This window comes from Xylaria bambusicola, assembly GCF_022495145.1.
Source record: "Xylaria bambusicola strain CBS 139988 unplaced genomic scaffold F5B22scaffold_31, whole genome shotgun sequence".
Taxonomy (NCBI): Eukaryota; Fungi; Ascomycota; class Sordariomycetes; order Xylariales; family Xylariaceae; genus Xylaria; species Xylaria bambusicola.
Genome location: NW_025953584.1, coordinates 104,917 through 118,597, shown reverse-complemented (window position 1 = coordinate 118,597; position 13,681 = coordinate 104,917). Strand labels below are relative to the sequence as shown.

The 13,681-nt window shown below is 49.4% G+C and overlaps 5 protein-coding genes across 5 annotated transcripts; 4 read left to right on the top strand and 1 right to left on the bottom strand.

The window, feature by feature from the left end:
* Nucleotides 1-260: 260 nt before the first annotated feature.
* F5B22DRAFT_648068 (FAD/NAD(P)-binding domain-containing protein) lies at nucleotides 261-2,149 on the top strand (the record flags this gene model as incomplete). Its single annotated transcript, XM_047978971.1, has 4 exons — nucleotides 261-375; nucleotides 622-839; nucleotides 904-1,323; nucleotides 1,376-2,149. The coding sequence occupies 4 exons, from the start codon at nucleotides 261-263 to the stop codon at nucleotides 2,147-2,149; spliced, it is 1,527 nt and encodes a 508-aa protein (XP_047829260.1).
* F5B22DRAFT_282016 (putative short-chain dehydrogenase) lies at nucleotides 1,876-3,717 on the top strand. The gene is made up of 2 exons (XM_047970302.1): nucleotides 1,876-2,770; nucleotides 2,834-3,717. The coding sequence occupies exons 1-2, from the start codon at nucleotides 2,386-2,388 to the stop codon at nucleotides 3,469-3,471; spliced, it is 1,023 nt and encodes a 340-aa protein (XP_047829259.1). The 5' UTR covers nucleotides 1,876-2,385; the 3' UTR covers nucleotides 3,472-3,717.
* A 437-nt stretch (nucleotides 3,718-4,154) lies between these two features.
* Nucleotides 4,155-5,497, bottom strand: F5B22DRAFT_612851 (TIM-barrel-protein domain-containing protein). The gene has a single exon (XM_047975372.1). The coding sequence runs from the start codon at nucleotides 5,242-5,244 to the stop codon at nucleotides 4,408-4,410; it is 837 nt and encodes a 278-aa protein (XP_047829258.1). The 5' UTR covers nucleotides 5,245-5,497; the 3' UTR covers nucleotides 4,155-4,407.
* On the top strand, nucleotides 5,444-7,114 carry F5B22DRAFT_281985 (uncharacterized protein). The gene is made up of 2 exons (XM_047970301.1): nucleotides 5,444-6,353; nucleotides 6,477-7,114. The coding sequence occupies exons 1-2, from the start codon at nucleotides 5,642-5,644 to the stop codon at nucleotides 7,031-7,033; spliced, it is 1,269 nt and encodes a 422-aa protein (XP_047829257.1). The 5' UTR covers nucleotides 5,444-5,641; the 3' UTR covers nucleotides 7,034-7,114.
* Nucleotides 7,115-10,591: 3,477 nt separating this feature from the next.
* Nucleotides 10,592-13,621, top strand: F5B22DRAFT_281932 (uncharacterized protein). Its single transcript, XM_047970300.1, has one exon. The coding sequence runs from the start codon at nucleotides 10,742-10,744 to the stop codon at nucleotides 13,520-13,522; it is 2,781 nt and encodes a 926-aa protein (XP_047829256.1). The 5' UTR covers nucleotides 10,592-10,741; the 3' UTR covers nucleotides 13,523-13,621.
* Nucleotides 13,622-13,681: the final 60 nt, after the last annotated feature.

The following is a 13,681-nucleotide window of genomic DNA, read 5'->3' as shown; positions in this document are numbered from 1 at the left end:
TAGGTACCTAGGTAGGTAGCTAGAGGTGCATGAGAATCGCAATACCTACTTGATATGCACAGCTGCACTAGTACCGCCGCGGAATTAGCGTTATACCGACTTTAAGCGTTTGCATTAATAATTCCCGTGGTCACTAGTCGGTAGGTAGTGAGGGACATCCCGTCATCGGCTTATCCTTTCATTTGAAGATTACTTATTGAGAGTAATAAGTCTGTCCTCATTTTCGCTCTCATCTCGCTTTCGACACGCCATCCGCGACCATGGCGAATTCAAGCCAGAAATACGTCGTGGTTGGAGCGGGACCTGTCGGTTCCTTAGCTGCTTTATATGCTGCTAAGAGGGGTTACCAGGTTGAGATCTACGAATTACGCAGTGGTGAGTGATGCGAAATGCACCAGCCACCCAGCCCTCTTTCCTCTTTCAGCTGCTGCTGGATTGATATTACTACACCCGGTCCATCTATCTGCACGGCGTACAGCACGAGGATAGAACAATGCAGCTGAGCCTGGGTCGGATTGGAAAGGGTATGCTGTCTGCTGCAATAACCATGCATCGTGTGGCGTACCGAGGGGTTGGATGTCCGTCCTGTCTACTGGTGACTAACAAAACGATGGGCTGTAGATCTTCGGGATCCTTCAACCACGCCGTTGAATTTTACAAAGTCTATCAATCTTGCTCTATCGGAGCGAGGCCTCAGTGCCATGCGTCATGCTGATCACGAAAATTTACTCCAGCATGTATTCTCGGCCACGATTCCCATGCGCGGCCGCATGATTCATGGAAGGAGACCCGATGGCGCTCTATATGAGGCGGCTCAGGACTACGATATTCACGGGCGGGTACGATGTGTCCCTTCATCTTTGCGGGCTCATCATGTCACGTAAGTCACTAACTATGGAGCAGACTATCTATGCCATAGACAGAGCCGGTCTCAACAAACGACTGCTGGACATCCTAGATGACATGCCTAACGTCAAGTTTTTCTTTAACCACAAACTGACCGGAGCAGACTTCAAAAGGCGAAAGGCGTGGTTTGAACACCGCGATCAGACCGCAACTTCAGATCGCCCAGCCGAGATTGAAATTGACTTTGACTTGATGATCGGAGCTGACGGTGCACATTCGGCCGTGAGATACCACCTGATGAAATTTACCAGGATGAATTACAGCCAGGAGTACATCGATACACTCTGGTGTGAATTTCAAATCAAGCCTCGGCACCTCTCAAATGGCCAACCCATTGAATCGCGATTTCGCATCTCTCCCAACCATTTGCATATTTGGCCGGGCAAGGAATTCATGTTCATTGCGATACCTAGTGATGTATGTGATACTTTACCTCTTCTGGAAATCTCGTTGTACTAATATGGAATAGGATGGCTCTTTCACATGCACTCTGTTCATGCCCGGCACAAAGTTCGCCATCCTCGAAGCCAACCCATCTGAGCTCCCTGCCTTCTTCGACTCGCATTTCCCAGGCGTCACGTCACTCATAACACCAGAAGAACTTATCTCGTCATTTCAAGCGAACCCTCACCTGCCTCTGATCAGTATCAAGTGTAAACCGTACCATTTCTCTAGCTCTGTAGTAATCGTTGGAGACGCAGCTCATGCCATGGTTCCCTTCTATGGACAAGGCATGAATTCTGGGCTTGAAGATGTACGGATTCTCTTCTCAATACTCGATAAACATGCATCAACCGAGAGTAATGACCCTAACCACCCCGAGGTAAGCGATACCGCCTTCCAAAGAGCCACAGCCCTGAATGAGTATTCTACACTGCGTGTTGCAGACGCCCATGCGATCAATGATCTAGCACTTCAGAACTATATCGAGATGCGTGCCTCTGTACTTTCGCGCCTGTATCGCGTGCGAAAATTCTTAGAGGAATTCTTATCTGTTCACGTCCCGAGCTTGGGTTGGCATACCCAATACTCGAGAGTGAGCTTTGGAAATGAGAGATATTCTGAGGTTGTGGCTAGAAGTCAGTATCAAGGCATGGTTTTGACACGGGGGCTCCTAGGCCTGCTTGTTAGCCCGCTTCTTATTACATCTCTAGGCATTGTCCTAGCACGCCAGCGACCAAATGGGCTTCGCAACCCGTTTGAACTCGTTAGGGGTCTAGTAGGGCGAGCTCTAAAGAATTGATTGAACGGTGTCTTTGCGAGTTTAACCTCATTTATCTTATGCATGGTTATCGCCATCATGCAATGGCTTTTAGGCGCTAAAAGCCGAGCTCCTGCTCCCCCACCGTAACCTGGCGCAATGTCAGCAAGAATATATAAAAGAAATAACAAGTCTTTCGCATTGTATACCAAGCCATAACTTCATCCTTCTTCAGAAAAAGCTTCACACTCAAAAATCTCAATTCCCACTTCTTCACGATGTCTTCCCCTTTCAATCCATACGCAGAACAGCACAAGGATCCGAAAGGTCCCGAGGATGGACGGCCGACCGCTTTTCAGGTCCTTGAAGATAATAAACTTCTTCAAGCATGGCCTGACAAGGTTGTGCTAATCACTGGTGCCACATCAGGTATCGGCATCGAAACCACGCGAGCAATGTATGCTACCGGCGCTCGTGTCTTCATTTTAGTCCGCGACATTACGAAGGCGCAGCCCATTGTAGCCGATATCATCAAGTCCACCAAAGGAAACGGCAGTATTGAAATCATTGAGATGGATCTAGACTCTCTAGACTCTGTCAAAAAGGCTGCTCAGCAGTTTCTTCAGAAGTCTTCCAAACTTCATGTTCTCATCAACAATGCGGGTATGTACTAGGCAGAAGAAATACCTTCCTTGTTTTTAAATCGTTAACTGATATCAAAAACAGGTGTTATGGCTTGCCCAAGAACCATCACCATTGACGGATTCGAGCGACAATTCGCTGTAAACTACTTGGCACATTTCACTCTAACGACGCTTCTTCTACCAACTATGCTATCCAGCAGCTCGCCCACGTTCAACTCCCGCGTAATCTGGGTGTCTTCTTCCGGGCACCGCCACGCAACCGGCAAGCCTGATCTCGATGACCTCGGCATTCTGGACCACTATGAGCCCTGGGCTGCCTACGGCCAGTCTAAGACCGCCATGATTTGGGCTTCCAATTACATCGACCGGACTTATGGTCCTCGCGGAGTCCATTCCAATGCAGTACATCCTGGCGGGATCCTGACCAATTTGTCGCAGTACATGACTAAGGAGGCGATCGATGCCTTCACGGAGGATGAGGAAGCGATGAGACAAATGAAGTCGGTCCCGCAGGGTGCGGCGACGCAAGTCTGGGCTGCTTCTGCTCCTGTTTGGGAAGGCCAGGGAGGCAAATACCTCGAAGACTTGAAGGTTGCCGAGCCCTGGTTGGGCGCAGTCTCTAAGATTGGGGATGGATATGCTGCGCACGCGTATGACGCGGTCAATGAGGAGAAATTGTGGGAATTGAGTCTAGAACTGGCCAAGATTGAGAATCCTTAATGTTATGTTGTGATGCATATCTAGAGTGTAGCTAGTGTTAGCCTAAGTGAAATTGGATTATCAATCGATTATTACCGGCAACTTTCAGCTCAGTACGTGGTCGAATTGATCGTTTCAAAGCCTATCGTGACGTGCTACTTTGTTTTGACCCCTTTCGAGCTTCGATTAATAAGCTTCCGCAACATATCACTTTGAGCATTAGGTAGTGATAGCTATACACCATAAATAGATTTCATCTCCTTCGCTAGTTAGGACTCCCTTAGATCCGAAGCAATAACAGCTTCACCGCACGTTGGCATCAAATGGCTGACCTCAGCCAGCATCTAGGCAAGTGCGCGCTAATGCGGGCGGGAGCTGAGATTTATCGTGGGGAGATACCCCGAACAGGGAATAGTTACTGTGGCGGCTTATACATTCATCTAAGGCATACAGTACTTGCATGTTAAATCCGTCCGAGTGTTTTGATACACCGCGAGCGGCCTTTGGAGTTTACAAGACGCGAATTGGTGTCCTAATCGGCTTCATATGTTCAACTCGCTTGTTCCAGTTCTAAAATCCGCCGGCTTTCGGTGCATGGTGATTAGGGTTGAGTTGTTATCAGACGCTCGTGTTCTCTTTGGCTTGAACACGCAGACAATGGCATAAGGCAAGTCGTAGCGAATGAAGTTGAAGAAAAAAATTGCATCATGTAGTTATTTTAGTTACTGGTCCTCAACTGAAACTGATGTTTCTTTGCTTCTCGAAGTGAACTGGTCGGGCGGAAGAGAGAACGTCCGGGATTGATGATACAACAGTGTTCCAGGAGGGAAGCTACCTATCCTAAACCTTCGATGTGAGCGTAACGAACATGAGAAGAGACAGTAGCTATTTAGAATAATTGTAATAATCTCTTATCTCTCTTTCCCTTCTTCTTTTATTCCTATGTATGTGGGACGCTCAATTTTTTATCTGAATCTCCTTAAACTTTTTCGTGTTATCCGTAATGGCGGCCTCAACTGGTATCCTTTCCATACTGCTAGCACCGAAGAACCCATGCACGCCTGTCGTCCGTGACAGGACATATTCAGCATCCTTGACCTCAGCGATAGGGCCGCCGTGACACAGCACAATGACGTCTTCTCTAATCTTCACAGCCGCATCTCTGATTTCCTGAATTAACTTGACACAGTCGTCGAGGGACTTTCCAGTCTTCCCTCCGATGCCTTGACTCGTCGTAAGACCCATATGAGCCACGATAATATCAGCCCCCGCCTCCGTCATCGCCACGCCCTCGTCAACGTTAAACACGTACGGCGAGGTAAGCAGATCCATCTCAGCCGCGAGTCGCACCATCTCGACCTCGAGGTCATACCCCATCTCCGTCTCCTCGAGATTCGCACGGAAGGTACCATCGATAAGGCCTACAGTAGGAAAATTCTGGACCCCACTGAATCCAAGGTCCTTTAGCTGGCGCAGGAACGCGCCCATGTCCCGGAACGGGTCGGTGCCGCACACCCCAGCCAGCACGGGGGTGTGCTTGACGATGGGAAGTACCTCTTTTGCCATGTCGACGACGATGGCGTTCGCGTCGCCGTACGGCATCAGTCCCGCTAGCGAGCCGCGGCCCGCCATTCGGAACCGCCCCGAGTTGTAGATGATGATCAGGTCCGCGCCACCGGCCTCGGCGAATTTGGCAGACAGACCGATGCCGGCGCCGGCGCCGACAATGGGCTGCTTGGCGGCGATGGCGCCGCGGAAGCGCTTGAGGAGTACGGCGCGCGGGATAGGTGTCATTCTACCAGAATCGTTAATGTGTCGTTCTTTGGTACCGATGAGCAGTGTAATCCGGTAATGTCTAAGCGATTGGTTGAGAGGGGATGTGACGATTTGCTGGTCGAATACGTAATTCTCGTACTGCAGATTGGCGAGACTGGCTTCGATCTAATGACTTAGTCATTCCCGTTAGCTGCCGTCTGACAGGGGCACTAGCTTGAGATACGCAAATCGGTGCTACACATTTTACTTTCTTTCAGCTTCTCCACTTCCGCATCCGTTCCACTGCTGCGTTGACGTCGTTTAGTTTGGCCAAAAGAAAAGTGATGAGGTGAGTATAAGAGGCTCATTTCAATCTACATGGCAGACCTCTTAGCACATATCTCTTGCACAAAGCAAACAATTGCCTAAAGAAACAATGACGGGACAAAAGCCCGTCACCATTGTCGCCATTGGCACCCTCGACACTAAGCTCGTCGAGTATCTGTATCTCCGATCGCAGATCCTTGAAGCCGATCCCTCCATCAACGTAATCTTGATTGACGCGGGCCGCGCCGCAATCCAGCACGAGGCCATCACCGTCTCTCAGCCCGAGGTACTGAAAGCCAGCAGCGCCAGCGATGGTTCGCTGGAATCGCTGCCCCGCGGGGAGGTCGTGGCGACCATGATCGACGGCGCGAAGCGTGTCATTGGAGACTTGGTCAACGAGGGCAAAGTGCACGGCGTGATCGCGCTCGGTGGCAGCGGCGGGACGAGCATTGCGGCGGCGACTATGCGAGAGCTGCCATTGACGCTACCGAAGCTGATCGTCTCGACGGTTGCATCGGGGGATACCAGTTCATATGTCGCCGAGTCGGATATCACCATGATGTACAGCGTGGTAGATATTGCGGGCCTGAACGACGTGTTGAGGGCCGTTATTACGAATGCTGCTGTGGCCATAGCAGGCATGGCACGAGGCTATGCCGTGAGGTGCGCAACGCCAACAGGAAGCGAGGTGAGGAAGAAATGCGTTGCTGTCACCATGTTTGGCGTTACTACTCCCGCGGTCACCGTTGCTCGGCAACGGTTAGAGGAGATGGGATTTGAGGTCTATGTTTTCCACGCCACTGGCGCTGGTGGTCGGTCAAGTAAGTAGAACTTGTTAAGCGAGAGATTTGCAGCTAAAGAAGGCTATCACCTTCTCAGAAGTAGCCTTATCATCATGTGCGTTCAGGCTTCCTAACCCTATGTACTGACTCTCAACTCTGTAGTGGAACGCCTCCTTCGCGAGGGTCGATTAGACGGCGTCCTCGACCTCACGACGACAGAGCTCGCAGACGAATTAGTAGGTGGGGTGATGAGCGCAAACGAAGAACGTCTTACAATAGCTGCTAAGACTGGCGTTCCTCAAATTGTGAGTGTTGGGGCCCTCGACATGGTGAACTTTGGGCCGAAGGATACGGTGCCGGAGAAGTTTCGCGATAGAAAATTCTTTGAGCATAATCCCTCCGTGACGCTCATGCGCACTACTTCCAATGAGTGTAGGGAACTTGGGAAGAGAATCGCGAGCAGACTGCGGGCGAATTGTGTTGATGCTAGCGCGATTGAAGTCTGGTTGCCACTTAAGGGGATTTCGGCTATTGCAGTTCAAGGACAGGCATTTTACGATAATGAGGCGGATGGAGCTTTATTCGATGCTATTAAGGCCGGACTCGATGGGAGCGGTATCGCTGTCAAGGAGGTCGATGCCGATATCAATGATCCGAAATGGGCTGAGAGTATAGCTCGCAGGTTGGTAGAGCTTGTTAACAGCAAGAGCAAGGGCTGAAGTATTATAAGGTAACTAATGAACTAACGAACTCATTTTCTCAACTGATGCATGAAGGCAATTAATCAAGTTTATTATTTTTTATTTCTCAACGTAGTGATTCTCTGTGAGGTCTTAAGCGGGTGGTATATTCTGATATGCTACATGGAGATGCCTCATCCACTAGGTGGATTTTGAGGCTCTCAAAAGGCATGAGAGGTAGTATTTTAAGTCATGACTATCTAATATCAGAACCCTGGCTAGCCTACGCACTCAAGCGATATTCCCTTTTCTGTTATCTACCAATTGGCTGTTTCGTACGTGCGCTTTCACCTCACGGGTTGAAACACTCCTCTCTGTCGCCCAGAACAACTCATTGTTGATCTCTTTGAAGATCTGTCTTTGTTTATATCCTTTCATACTATTTTAATTCTTTACTTGTTCACTTACTTTAAACCTGAATCTGAGAAATTTCTGTTGACTCAAAACAGTCAAGTCGTATGTTTTGGGTACATATAACGCCTTCAACGCTAGTGCTTCTCCCCCCATTCATGAGCCAATCACCCATGTCCTCTAGCAAGGTCTAGTTGATACTATTTGAGGCTTAATTACACAAAAGAGAAGACGGTAAAGTCATTTCCAAATTTCCATTACACCCACCATGTCGAGACTTCAAGCCGTCAAGCGTTATTTCGACTATGAAATAGTGCCTCAAGCTGAGAGAACCTGCCGCACAGTATGTGTAATGGACGAAGCTGACGCTCTTAGAGCATTTAAACATATTCGTACTCTAGTGGAGCATGAGGGACTGGTTCCAATTGAGGCCTTGCTAAAATCGAAAAGCACGCCGAGAGACCAAAGAGAGGCAATCCGTACCTTTAGGCGTCGTGTTGATGAACTTTTTATGTTCCTTACTGATAAGATATCGATGTTTGGTTCTGAAACCGGTAGCGTCGAGGAATTAGAACTCGGTGTTGATAAAGCTGAGGTTGCTAGAGCGAAGGCTACATGGGGCTGGTTAGAGACAATGCCCGGAGGGTGGCCAAGTTCTTGATTGCTTCAAGAACAAATACCATTTGTGGCTAAGTAACGTGAACCTATGCGAACTACTAGAATTTAAAGAAAGTAAATAAAAACAACTAAAGTGTGTAAAGCCCAAATCAAACTTACGGCTGGTCTATTCTCGTGACATTCTTCACATACCGTAGGTTATAAGCATGTATAATGGCCACAGATGCCACGTACGACCATAGCCACTGGAGAACTCGGGGTCCCGTCTGCTCCCCCTTAGATAAACCAGAGAGCGCCAAATTAGTAGTCGGGTCGGTGACGACCGGCGAATCCTTGGTGTTGTACGTTAGCTTTTTTTCTATTGCTAATCATGTTGATTTTGTTCTTTTCTTTTCTTCCTTCTTGGTTGAATGAGCTCCTGTGCACTAAGGGTTTTTAGGGTTTCAATATGGCTGTAATTAGAGCTTCTTGTCACCTATAATTGACATATCGTATACCAACAACCACTAACTAAGGCCATATGCAGTATTACGAACTCTTATTGTACAATGTGCCCTTTTAAAAGATAAAAGCAACCAAAAGTCCTAGACCTCATTGAAATGAATACACCGTGGTCTCTGCTGAGATATAATTAACCGGAACGTAGATGACCTTGAGCATCGGGAAGGATTCCCGCCGTTGTCATAACCCGCATGAATTGCGTTGTTGGTCATCATTTCACCTTTCAGCGTTATGCTTCTTCAAGTATCATATAAGTGTCTGTCGAGCCAGCTACTTGGTAACAGATTTCATGCCTGTACAGTAACCCACATGGTAGTACTTAGTCTGCCGCTCGAGCCAGCCATCTAACTTATACACCCCCGGGCCGCCGTAGGACGAGTGCCACAGCCAATACCTTAGTGTCATACTTTTAAAGTCAATGTTTGCTCATCACATTCACTACATTCATTGAAGGACTTTGGTTTCAGCGGAAAGCCGGAGAGCACCGTGTAACACATACACTGGCGGCAAGGCCTCGGGCGGTTAGCCATCAGCGGTCATGAACATTGTGTGTTGTCTGAAACAAGAACTAGACCATGTGGAAGACCTCACATGCATCGTAAGGGAATGATTATTTCGATGGGTTAGATACAAAGCCAATGATATTGCTTCCAGTCATCTTAGCCAATGATAGCAAAAGCAGACAAGCCGCGGCGATGCAGTGATACCGTCAACAATACCGATACAGCGGTACACTAATCTTATAAGTACTTGCCATCCCCTCTCAGCAACCCTTTGTTCCCGCAGTGGTGCTAACCTCGTAGTCGCATTGCACCGTCTGCATCGAACAATTTCATCACAGTATGATATCTCAATCTTCAGCAATTTCGGACTGCACACCACTAACTTATCGAGACAAGATCTCTCAATTTTAGCAACATCACTATCCCAAGCCAATCACAGCCGATCAAGATGTGCTTCGCCCAATCTTATATACCCGCCACCGTAGTGCAGCCTGTACCTGTCGTCATCGTGGCTCCTCCTCCACCCACCGTTTACTACCAGCCAGTGGTTTCCGTGATGCCCGTCGTCTCAGCAGTCCCTGTGGTAACCGGAGTTCCCGTTGTGTCAATGGTACCGAGCTATGTTTGGTACAAAAAATGGTGATTGAGATGCCCAATGTGCTTCTGTGTTCGCGCTGACTAATCGTGCTAAGCTAGGAAGAATCTCAAGAAAGGGACAAGGCCAAAATCTAAGTCAAAGTCGAAACACGACGCGTATGGCCGGAAATTGTGATGTCCTGCGGTTGTCGGACTCTGACCACTGTTGAATCACTGCTTCATTCTCTGGAGAGGGTGGAATGGTGCTTTCAAATTTGAGATTTACGTTCGTGAGAATTTGCAATGATCGGATATTGGGTTTGGCGGGATGCTATTCTTAATGGAAGGGATGATGGCATCAGCATACAGTTGCCCTCGGCGGGGTTGGTCATCGTTTATCATTGAATGGCCAAACGTCGCCTGGTTGAGCCGAACTACACTGAAGTGAAGTGCAGATCACCGAGGATCGCGATGCTGTTGTCAATCACTAGGTAGTAATTTGGCTTAAACTGCGCAGGCTCTTGATTTCAGCTACTGATATGAAACAATGCATTGTCAGTTGATGGTATTCTCTTATCGTAGTGCTCTGCCCGTAAATCGCTTTCGCAAGACAGAAAATGACAGCATTCCGTGCAATTTGACACTACCACGATGGTGCATGATGTCGACGGTCAGGATGGACCTTAAAAATCCGCCTCGCCAAGTTGAACCCCAAGTTTTGTTTCTAGAAACACGTGCCTCAGCGGGGAAACCTCCAATTATACTTCACTTGCTGCAATCTTCGTCCCTCAATGTCCTTCCTTCCCCGCAAACCCCACAGGTAGAGCTGCAAGAATGATGATGACCCATATGAATGGTACAAGCGGATCATTGCGCCAAATCTAAGTCGCTGTCCCATTGCACTGTTATTACGCGATCAAAATCGTCATGCCAATCCCTGTACAGCGGGATACTGCCTCGGGACAATGGGACCCGAAGGATAATTTACCATTAGAGTTTGAGTTGGGGAACAAGCCAGACCTTTTACCCGGCGCGGCATGATGGGGACATCTAAATGTGTATCAGTTGCGCCTTCTTTGCGTCTAAACTTGGATCATGAGTGGATGGAACCGTAGATCATCTCGCCGACCATAAGTGCATGATGCGTCTCAATACCTTGACTTGCTCGACTTTCTTTTTGCCTTGCGTGATCGGAAGTGTCCTGTCAACACGAGATAATAACACCTCCTCGGAGACCGTCGAGGTAAAATGGCTTGAGGGCACGCCAGCTCTTGCCCTGGGCACTACATTCGGCTTACCTTGGCCCAAAGGCAAACATTTAGGTAATCAAACCACTTTCTTGGCTTCGACTACTAGCGGCGAGGATGTGAGCTTCGAATCATGGGCAACATCATACTGGGCCGACGGCTCTGTCAAATGGACGGGCCATGCCGTAGAGGGCTCGAAATCGGTACCCAGCGGATACAAGATTAGGGCTGTCAAGGGCGTTCCTCATCGGCTCAAGCGTCAATCTATAAATGTGGTCAGAGCGGACGATGAGATTTTTGTAGATACAGGAAAGCTCAAAGCTTCGTTCCCGACGTCAGGAAATGTGCTCGTGAGCTCTCTAAGCACCTCTAGCGGGAAGATTGTGGGCCAAAATGGCAAGCTCATAATTCAATCGCAATCAGGGGCCCCGGACACTAGCGATAACTCGGCGAAAGCAGGAATTGATTACTATCGCCTTGAATCGCATATTAACACGACGACCATTGATGGCAATGGTTCGGTACGAACGTTGATCACGATCCGAGGCGACCATCGCATCGTTAGCGGCGACTCTACAGCGACACATGATCCCTGGGTCCCGTTTACAGTGCGATTCTACTTGTACGCGAACTCGGACACGATCAGGATAGTGCACACACTCATCTTCGACGGAGAAGCGGATAAAGACTTTATCACTGGCATCGGCCTTCGCTTCGATGTCCCACTGGAGGGCGATGAGCTATATGATCGCCATGTAAGGATCGCAGGTGTGGATGGTGGCTTCTTGAGCGAAGCTGTGCAAGGAATCACTGGCCTGCGCAGAGATCCTGGTAGAGCAGTGCGCGCAGCTCAGTTTGAGGGTAAGAAGACGCCGGATATCGCTGCCTGGGATACGAGAGTTCGCGAGAGACTGCAATGGATTCCAACTTGGAATGATTACACATTAACACAGCTATCCCCGGACGGGTTTACTTTAAAAAAGCGAACGAAGGCTGGCCAGAGCTGGGTTAAAATCCCCGGAGGAACCCGAGCCGGCGGTTTAGCGTATCTGGGAGGTGCAACGACTGGCGGTCTGGCTATCGGACATCGTGACTTTTGGAAGCAATATCCGACAGGCATCGATATATCGAATGCCGCTACTGACTTGGGGCAGATCACGTTATGGCTATATAGTCCCGCCGGGGAACCGATGGACTTGCGCCCGTTTCACGATGGCCTGGGACAGGACACTTACGCTAAACAATTAGATGCGTTGGAGATTACGTACGAGGACTACGAGGGAGGATATAACACACCTCACGGTATCGGCAAGACCAGCGAGATCTTCATTCGGCCCTTTGACAGCACACCATCTTCAGATGAGCTTGCAACACTGACTGGGCTCGTCAATGAACCTCCTGTTCTAGTACCCGATCCAGCATACGTTAAGCAAACAGAAGCTATGGGGACATATTGGGATATACCGAACAACACCACGAGGACACAGGCTGCGCAGACGATCGAGAAACATTTGGAGTTTCTCAACAAGTTCTATCAGGGACAAGTTGAGCAACGACGATGGTACGGGTTCTGGGATTATGGGGATTTCATGCATACGTATGATACGGACCGTCACGTCTGGCGTTACGATGTCGGCGGCTACGCATGGGATAACTCGGAACTATCGCCGAACCTGTTCTTCTGGAACTATTTCCTAAGGACTGGCCGCGCGGATGTGTACCGGTTCGCTGAAGCACATGCCCGACACACGAGTGAGGTTGACGTCTACCATTTGGGGCCTTACAACGGTTTCGGCACACGCCACGGTGTGCAGCATTGGGCCGACAGCGCCAAGCAGATCAGGGTGTCGACGCCGCTCTATAGACAGGTCTTCTATTACGTGACTGGTGGCGATGAGCGAATCGGCGAGCTATTACACGATCTGATGGACGCGGACAAGACGTTCCTGACAGTCGACCCGCGCCGCAAAGTCCGCCAAGACAATGGCACGTACGTCCCCGACCCGACGGCCATCGATCTCGACCTCGGCATCGACTTCTCCGGACTTGCAGCAATCTGGCTCATTGAGTGGGAGCGTCGTGGGCCACGCTGGGAAGAAGCTAGATTGAAGTTGAACGCCACGATGCAGGGCATCGCATCGCTTAAGAACGGTTTCGTGACAGGCGTGGGACTATACAACATCTACACAGGCGAAGTCAAGCCACCAGCTACTGATCCGGAGAATCGGGGCCATGTTGAAGTGTCGCATTTGTTCGCGAGCTTCGGGCTGCCTGAAATCATGGCGCAGATAACGCAATACATGGGCGACGACCTGCCAGCCGCATTCGACCAGGCGTGGCTTGATTATTGCTACTACTACGGCGCCGGCGCGGCCGAGCAGAGGGCGCGGTACGGGTCATCCTTCGGAAGTCTGAGTCTCAAACAGGGACACTCGCGATTGACGGCGTACGCAGCGAAGCGGTCTGGAAAGGCGACTCTCGCGGCGAGGGCGTGGAACGAGTTCTTGAATACCGATGGTTTTGCGCCGACCGCGGCCTGGAATAGTGTGTCACTGAACGGCAGCCAAGTCCTAGCTCCGGTGGATGAGGCCGCTTGGATCTCGACAAATGATGTTGCGCTATACGGGTTGGCTGCGATTGAGAATCTTGCGCAAGTAGGTAGTGCGCTTTGATATGTATGTAGTAGAATCTAAATCAGATTCATAGTAATGAGAGCGCCGAGGTATCTAGACTCAAGTTCGATGTGACCTTACGGATGCTCTGACAACCATTCTTTGAAATTGAAAAAAGAGATAAGTATATAGATGGTATTATCTGCCGAAGGATCATAG

Bases quoted from the DNA above. Each gene is read 5' to 3' on its own strand.
- F5B22DRAFT_282016 (XM_047970302.1), top strand. From the start codon at position 2,386: ATGTCTTCCCCTTTCAATCCATACGCAGAACAGCACAAGGATCCGAAA. The intron at 2,771-2,833 runs GTATGTACTAGG...TATCAAAAACAG, and splicing joins TGTTCTCATCAACAATGCGG to GTGTTATGGCTTGCCCAAGA.
- F5B22DRAFT_612851 (XM_047975372.1), bottom strand. From the start codon at position 5,244: ATGACACCTATCCCGCGCGCCGTACTCCTCAAGCGCTTCCGCGGCGCC.
- F5B22DRAFT_281985 (XM_047970301.1), top strand. From the start codon at position 5,642: ATGACGGGACAAAAGCCCGTCACCATTGTCGCCATTGGCACCCTCGAC. The intron at 6,354-6,476 runs GTAAGTAGAACT...TCAACTCTGTAG, and splicing joins TGGCGCTGGTGGTCGGTCAA to TGGAACGCCTCCTTCGCGAG.
- F5B22DRAFT_281932 (XM_047970300.1), top strand. From the start codon at position 10,742: ATGATGCGTCTCAATACCTTGACTTGCTCGACTTTCTTTTTGCCTTGC.